Source organism: Xiphophorus couchianus, chromosome 10 (genome assembly GCF_001444195.1).
Source record: "Xiphophorus couchianus chromosome 10, X_couchianus-1.0, whole genome shotgun sequence".
NCBI lineage: Eukaryota > Metazoa > Chordata > Actinopteri > Cyprinodontiformes > Poeciliidae > Xiphophorus > Xiphophorus couchianus.
In genome coordinates, this window is record NC_040237.1 from 17,777,756 (window position 1) to 17,786,394 (window position 8,639).

The following is an 8,639-nucleotide window of genomic DNA, read 5'->3' on the forward strand; positions in this document are numbered from 1 at the left end:
TGCTACACCGCCTTCATAATTTAAACAAGTGCAACAACAAACAAGCTTCTATGATACTTGGGTAGCAGACAAAAATAACAGCAAACACACAGGTTCCAGTTTGTTCAAATGTTCCATATATTTATTGTATTCAATATAAATGAACACCAGGTAAACAAAACTATCTTGACAAAAAAGTTGTTCCCCTCTCCCCCCCCATTTCTATAGATTGGTATACAAAATTATATAACATTATATTCTCTTCCCTTTTCACAGCAGAGATCCATCTAGTCAACAAGAAGATACATCTATGAGGTAAGACAGGATAATCAAATATGCGCAGCACTAAGTGATAAGGATATGTGATATGGTGTTTGTTGGAAGGACAACATTGCACATTCATGCTGGTCACATGACCTATATGTTTGATGAACAGATCCATCTGGACGCTTGACGCAGCAGGATATTGACCGCATTACAAGGACCGATATGCTGTTTTATATGGCAGATATGAACTAATGTTTGCATTTTTTTTTTATAATTTACAGTCAGAAAAGTGGTATTTTCTTTGTACATGAAGTAGCTTTCTTATTCTTTGCCTCTATAGATCTGGTGGTGGGAATGTTTTTGTCGTCAAAATTACGACGACAAAAGTAGATATGGTAAAAATGAGTTGCTTCGTTGATTATTGGCCAATTGCAGCGCCCAAATAAATGACAAATATTGGCCAACAAATTAGGCTTCCTCTAATCTTGACAAACATTTTTGGCAAAAGTATTTATACCCTTTGAGATTCTTTATCTGAGGGTGCCAAGAATATTTTGACAATGTGCCCTTTTCCTTCGGCGTCACGATTATGCGCCACTTTATATTGGTCCATAAAATACGCTGTGGTTTGATTGCGAAGAGACGTGAATACTTTTGCAGAGCACTGCACGTTTAAGCAAAACAATGTAACCTGATTTTAACAAATCAAAGCTTTTTTGACATCCTTGATTCACACTTTGTGGCACCAAGTTTTTTTTTGTTTATTTATTTTTTTTACATCAATAAAACATGTCTGCCACCTTACAGTTAATTTATCATCTTTCTAGCATTTGCTTTCCTACTTGACATCATGTCGTCTACTTCATCTGCCTATGTGTGGTTTGAATTTGGACGTTTTATTTATAAAAAATATATATATGTCACAATCAAAAAGTAGAAAAATAGAGATTAAGACATTGCATCTTATAAAATATACAAATCAGGAGGCATAAATAGTGGCTTTACTTGTCCCTTTGTTCAAGTAGGAAGTATCCCTGTTTGTTACATATCCAGAGTAATAAAGAACAGTGTGTGTTTATGTCCCAGTGTTGGTACTGGCTTTAATCAGTGGTACTTGTGGCTTTTCTTCTCCAGAGCAGAGCTCAGCCTGTCTTTGGCGCTGCTGCAGGACTTCAGAGCATCACCGTTTCTGCACAGAGAAAAACACAGTTTGAGACTAAAGTCCCACTTCTTCACCGAGCGCATCCATCGAGACAAATGAGTCAGATTAGAATTAGACTGTAAATAGAACTCCACCGATTTCTGCACAATTTCTCAGGGAGCAGAAAGCAAGCAGACTGGAATGCCTTCTTAGTTTAGCCAAAACAGGCTGGTGGTGGTAGAAGATTACCTGGACAGCAGAGTGTGCAAAACAGAGGCGTGGTCCTGAGTGAAATACTCCTGCTGGACAGCATGTTCCAAACACAGCAGCTGACCTGGGACCAGTGGCACCTTCTTCACTTTGCCCTCTCCCTAAAACAAAAATTATGTGGTATTGGAGATAGACCAAGATTTGATTTGATTTTTTTTTAAATTAGGAGAACAAAGTCATGATATTGGTAAAATAACGAGGCAATATTAAAAAAAGAAATTTCTTAAATTCTGAGAAAAAAGTTATTTTAATGAGATAAAAATCTGATGCGATTCTGTGGTTCTTTTGAAATAAACTCAGTCGTTTGCAGGACTTTTCTTAAAGTCCTGCTGCTGATAATAATCTGACGCTGATGTGTTAAAAGATTACGAATTTCCTTATTTGTAAAACCGCCACCAAAGCTCAAAGTCACAAGATGCTCAACATTCCTCATTTTACTTTTAATTATTCTTCAAGGAGAAATTATTTTAAAAAAAAATATATATATATATAAAATACAGTTTTATTGTCCTAAAATACAACCTTATCCTATGCATTATTACGACTTTATTCTAGTAAAATTATAGCTTCATTACTACTTTATTCTGTTAAGATTACCACTTTGTTGTCACTGTATTATACAACTTTAATGTCACCGTTGCATCTTCCTTACTTGGTTAGGACTTTGTCACTTTATTATAATTTTACTCTATTCTCTGTTTTATTAAGACTAATTTTGTAATACTATAATTATAGCCAAAATAATATATATATATATATATATATATATATATATGTATATACCGTAATTGTCCTGGCCCTGATTCGCTGTTGTGTGAAAATCTCTATTTGACTTAAAAAACAACTAAAAAACACAATTTTTAAAATACAAAGTAGAACACGGACAAATTTTGATGGCTTAATAATTAGCATTTTTCTTTGGATAATCTATCTACCGATTGGCGATAGCAGTGCTTTTGTATAATGAGGGTTTTTGTTTGGGTTTTTTTTGCAATCCTTCAGAGACATAGGAGCCTAAAGGTTGTTGAGCTGCACTGCACCTTCAGGACTCCCATCAGGACCAGCAGGGTGGTGAGGAAGCAGTGTGACTGGAGGGCCGAAGCAGAGAGAACCTTCTTCAAAACGCCGTCTGTTAAAAAAGTAATGATGGTTTCAAGCAACATAGAAAAACCGGAAAAGAGCTTCACTCTGCAGTACAATGCAAAGCTGAGCTTAATTGGTGTCAATAGCAAGTGGGGTTTAGCCAGCATGTTGATTTCCATTGATTTACTCCATTCAGTAGCTAAATTTGGTCAAAAATGAGTTAAAATGCTTATTTTAGCTGGAACGCTGATGTCAACAAGTGAGCTACCACTAGCATGTAGAGACTAGTTGTGGGATGTGGGTCATCACTAGCATGTTGACTAACTTTAACTTACTAAACTCAGTATGCAAATATTATTATATGTTAAAATGAGCCAAAATGCTAAGGTTATCTTAATCAGTAGCATGTGGGGCTGAAACCCAGCATGTCGACTTACTCCATTCAGTATGATAAACATAGCTGTTAAATCAAAAATTTGCTAAAATGCTTATTTTACTTATAAGGCTAATGTTAGCATGAAACCTATCACTAGCATGATACTGTTGGGTGTAGCTAGTGTAAACAAATATTTGACCCAAATCATACATTTTGAAAAGGCAATAGAAACAAAATATTAAGGAAATATGGTAAGACTTTATTTGACGGGGTGTGCATAAGACTGACATGACTCTGTCATAAAATCTGTCATGAACATGAAGGAGTCTTTATGAATGTTTATGACTGTTGTCATGAAGTGTCATTCGGTAAATAATTACACTTTTAATGCAAAGTTACTCTAAACGTTGCCTCGAAAGTCCACTTTTAATGGACTTTGCATTAAAATGTCATTATTTACAAAATAATACATGTTTATGACAGTGTCATGTCATTCTTATGTACCATCCATCCATCACACACACTCACACCTAGGGAGAATTTAGAGAGACCAATTAACCTGACAGTCATGTTTTTTAACTGTGGGAGGAAGCCAGAGTCCATGCAGAAAGACCCCAGGCCGGGAATCGAACCCAGGACCTTCTTGCTGCAAGGCAACAGTGCTACCAACTGCACCACTGTGCAGCCCATTTCCCAGCCCATTCTTATGCACACCCCATCAAATAAAGTGTTACCGATAATATTTAGCAAATATGGAATTTTGCTGATCCCAAAAGAGCCGAAACAGGAAAAATTCTGTTTGGAGGCGAAAACAAAGATGTCTTTTCATACAGGTTTCAGCTCCAAGTGCTTTTACCAATGACTTCAAAAACAGCTGCGTTAGCCTCAGCGTCCTGGCTGTGCAGGGAGCCAATCTTCAGAAAGAGTTCTGCAGCTTTGTTTGGTTCAGACACATTAACCTAGAGAAGAGAGAACAGAGATGGATATTTAAAAAGTGATTTTACCAACACCTTGTGCATAAAAAAAGAGTGAAGACTTTAAAGAGGAGAAGGAAAATAAACTCGCCTCTTGCTGAAGGTTCATCTTCATATGAGACAACTTTTCTGCTGAGGGGTGACTGAGGAATGACAGGATTTCTGCCTGAGGGTTTGGAAAAATAAACGCTTGTAACTCAAGACGTCCAAAATGATTTAATAAAAAAAAGAAACTGTGGCATCCTAATATTGGACATATTGGATATGCTTGTGACTTGCTTACTTGGCTCTGAGGTTTTTCTGGGCTTTCTCCTCCATTCATTCCGTTTTCTTTCACAATTTCCTCACACTCGCCGGTCTCATAACATTCATCACTTCCATCGCTATCGCCGGCATCGCTGTCTTCATCTTCCTCATCATCAGGCTCACCCTCATCCTCACTGTAGAGGAATAAAGACGACAGCGATTCCTCATTTAGTAAAAAAAAATAGACAAATGAATTATCTTATTAATTATTCCAATGACTAAAAGAACTGGCACATTCTTCAGATTTTTCATTTAACTTTCCAGTTAAGCAAAAGATGCTTAACAGGAAATTTATTTGATTTATTTATGTTTTTTACAGAATTTGAACCAAGTGGAGCTAAATCTTCACTTGGGCAACACCACATAGTACAGATTTACAGTCATAGTTCTTTTTTTGTTTTAGGTTTAGATGCTAAATGTATACATCACTGTACAGTTTTGGTTTAATTACTGCTCTGATGACATTCTTCCACCAATGGGCCTTTTTGAGTCGGTATCCTCCATTTAACAATAAATCAATAATTAAATTAAACATTACTTCAATAACTGATTCATCGCAATTAATCTGATTGAACATGACATTTACTTTATGACATTTAATTCTACTATTCACTTGCTCTTGGATGTAAAGCTACAGCAGCAAGAGTAGCATCATTCTCAATGACAACCAAGTGTTGGACAGTTACCTGAGTGAGGCCAGCATGTCTCCTTTGTCCACATTGTCCAGAACTTCTCTCAGGACATCACAGCCGTCCTCACCCAGACAGTTACCTGTTAAAATGCAATTTTAACCTTGATTCATATTAACCTGTCCGGTTCCATACAAATTTAAAAGCTTTATAGTCATAAATATGAAGACATAAATAAGTTCTATCTAAAATGTTACCATGTGGCATAGCCACAGGTAGTGCAGTCCACTGGTGTGTACTCGTACCGTTCAGATTGACTTTCTCCATATGAGGTTTGTCCAAGACGGCCTGAGCGACCACAAGAGCCGCCCCCGCTGTGATCTCGCCGAATGACAAGTTGAGTTCCTGAAGACACACAAGAGCGCCATGAAGCACCATGAACGGTTCTGGCACAGAGGAGCCAGACGTTTCGCTCACCTTCAGGACCGGCAGTCCTTCTGTCAACACTGCAGCGAGAGCGATGGCTCCTTCAGACCGGACCAGACAGTCGCCAAAGTTGATCACCTGGATGTTCCTGAGGTGCCTCAGAGCCTGCAGAGTCAGCATGGTGGGCGTGGCTTAAACACACGGGGTACAAAATGGATTCCTCTGATGGGGAGTTTTTTTTGTTTTTTTTCTCACTTGGGCCATGGCCAGCGTTCCCCTCTTGGTGAAGGTGTTGTCGTTGAAGTTGAGGACTTGGAGCTCGGGGTTGTGACGGATGGCTGAAGCCAACGCCATCACACCGGCGTAGTTTATTCCATTCTGAGGCATGTGGATCTCCTCTAGGCTTCCCATCAGCTTAGATTAAAAATATATATATTATAAACCATAGCACGGCTCTTAGCATTGGCAAAATTAAACCCGCAGCCACGTTAGCATAGTAAGATTTTTTACTTAGAATATCCTGTAATAAACAACCAGGCGTGTCACAATAAAATATTTTCCTGAATGATAAATTGCCCCAGAAATTGTGATAAATGATAATCTTGTTATTTTGAGACCATTTTCAACAAATACAACAATAACGATAATAATAATGGCTTATTATTTGGTTTTTGTAGCATATCCACTCATAGGGAAAACAACTTTCACTTCTAAAACAACATTCAACACCTAAACTGGACAGCATTTAATTATACAAAATAAAACAAACAAAAGCAACAATAATTAAAATCGCATTTTAACTGGAAAGTATTTTAAAAATCCAAACTAACTAAATAATACAACTGAAACAACAACAATAATTAAAATGGACTATGAAATCTTGTTAAACAAAACTGTATTTCAAAAAAAATAATCATTCCACTTAGGCAGAGAAAACAGGCAGACGTGGCAGGAAGTGCAACCTAACTACTTTGTGCTGAGTGTCAAATATTTGCAGTATTTCTCAAAATGGCAGCTTTTCTGGAATATTAAAGGGGAGCATTTCTTTACTGGCTGTTGTCCAAATGGAAATGATCACATTCATTTTAATTAATTATGCCATTAACTGATTTATTGCTTATGGTGACATGCTTATAAATAATGTATTTAAAATGTTAGCAGTAAATGTGAAAAACATGTAAAACATCAATGTGACTATTATAAGGAAACACAGATGGAAAGCTCAGTTAGTCTACCTGGAAGGCCTTGGCCAGGGCACTCGCCCCATCGTTCTCCAGACGGTTTCTCCCTGCAACGAACACTTTCAGCCTCAGCGCGGATCCGACGGCTGTTGACTTCTTGTGGCACTCAATAAGCGCTTCAGCCAGGATCTGTTGGTATAAAAATAAGAAAAAAAACCCTTTTGTTTCTGTTTGGTTGTTGAAAGACGCTGTCGTTTGCGCGGATTCACCTTCCCCCCTCCTATTCCCATGCCACAGTTGTTGAGTCTCAGTTCCCTCAGCGTGTGGCAGGAGGGACTCCTCAGCAGCTGCTCGATGCCTTTGACGCCGTCAGGCCCGAAGGCATTATCGCTCAGGTCCAACTCAGTCAGCCGGGCACCAGCGCTCATCAGTGCACCGCTCAAACACATCTGATAAACGCACGTTCGGATTATAAAATAAACGTAGGAGCTTTAAGTGATGGGGGAGAGGAGGAGTAAAGGAAGGGTGAAGCTATTCTCACCAGAGCGGTGGGGATTTCAGAGCGGAGCCTTCCTGTGAACATGTCACTCCAGTAGCATCTCTGAAAAGAGACAATGATTGACAAAATCAACAGAAGTCTGGGTCTAATCAGGAAGAAAGCACCTCTTTGGGATAATGAGTGAAACACGTTACGAACAGGAAGACAACAAAAAGTCAGCTGGACGAGTTTTGTTTGACAGGCCATGATCGCTTGGTAAAAAACTTTACATTTATTGTTCCCCCCCCAATCTGTGAACACATCACTACCATTTCACACTGACACCAACACTCTTTTGTAAAGAAGTTGCTATTAAAACATGACTCGAAGTTGTCCAGATTAAATGAGGTGTTTAAAATCTTGTCAGAGAAAAAAACAAACAAAAAACTTCTTCTTTTTTTAAAAATATGACTATTTTACAGTGAGGCGTAAAAGCCTTTTGCGCTTTCAACATTACAAATGTTAGGTAACTGTCACAGTTAAAGAAATAAATCTCTTTACAGTCTTTTTAAAATTAGAGTCTTAGTGTTTGGCAAACCTACAGACAAATCCAAGTGAAATCTGTTGTGTACTTTCCTTCGACAGTGAAATATGACGCGACGCGTACCTGAAGCTGGTCTTTGCTTTCAAGAGCTTTAGCAATGGCTTTGGCAGCTTCCACTCCCACAGTGTTGCCCTCCAGGCGCAGGGCTCTCAGACCCGGGTACTGCTCTATCTTACCGAGCAGCTCTGCCGCTGAAAACACAGACAGTTAGTTATAAAAAATAAAAATAAAACACAGACAGCAGCTCGTCAGATCAGAGGAGGTGAAACAGAAATCGAACGGTTCCACAAAAAAGAAAGAAAGAAAAAAAGTTACGTCTTCTGACCTGACTCCGAGTCGTCGAGCTTCAGTCCCAGACCTTTAAAGCTCAACTCTCCATCACCAACGTGAGTTTTCGAGAGAGCATCAGCCAGCTGAGCGATGTCATCTGAGGCCATGTTCTATACCTGCTGAAAAGTCAAACATGAAGGAGGGGGAGTGAAGAGAAGTTCCAGCTACGTAAAACCGCGTCAGGTGATGCTAACATTTATCAGTTAGTCGATGGCGAAACTGGACCCAGAGTAAGTCTAGAAGCTAGCTGTAATAGCTTTACCGGTGCTAACTACCGGTAAGTGCGCAGCTTCAGAAAAAAAAAAAAAAGCCATTTGGACAGACTTGCCGAAGTCGGTTTTTCTGTCTCAGCGTTAACAATAATATAAACTCCCGTCAGAAGACTTGTGAACAACACCATTGATTAAACTCACCTTTTAAAGACTTATCAATTAAGTTGAATATAGAAACACACGCGCTGCTTCCGCGCGGCGCGCCAGTTGCTAAACCTTCTGACGTCACGCCGCCCCAGTTCGGCGTTTTCGTCAACAGGTACGTTTGCGCCATCTGCTGGCTCTTCTGTAAAACTGCGGCATGGTTTTCTTCAGTCGCAGGT

General features: G+C 38.9%; 1 protein-coding gene across 2 annotated transcripts; it reads right to left on the bottom strand.

Annotated features, from left to right (window-relative positions):
* Positions 1-93: 93 nt before the first annotated feature.
* Positions 94-8,564, bottom strand: rangap1b (Ran GTPase activating protein 1b). 2 transcript variants are annotated; one of them, XM_028030147.1, is made up of 16 exons: positions 8,458-8,564; positions 8,040-8,163; positions 7,778-7,905; positions 7,174-7,233; positions 6,902-7,081; positions 6,687-6,821; positions 5,707-5,865; positions 5,503-5,616; positions 5,331-5,430; positions 5,083-5,167; positions 4,374-4,530; positions 4,182-4,256; positions 3,973-4,075; positions 2,698-2,786; positions 1,637-1,758; positions 94-1,435 (listed from the first exon to the last, which is right to left on the bottom strand). In XM_028030147.1, exons 2-16 carry the CDS (start codon positions 8,149-8,151, stop codon positions 1,351-1,353), a joined length of 1,704 nt encoding a protein of 567 aa, XP_027885948.1. In that variant the 5' UTR covers positions 8,152-8,163; positions 8,458-8,564; the 3' UTR covers positions 94-1,350. The 2 variants fall into 2 exon arrangements, with proteins under 2 accessions (XP_027885948.1, XP_027885949.1); XM_028030148.1 differs by having other exon boundaries at positions 8,040-8,160; positions 8,458-8,546.
* Positions 8,565-8,639: the final 75 nt, after the last annotated feature.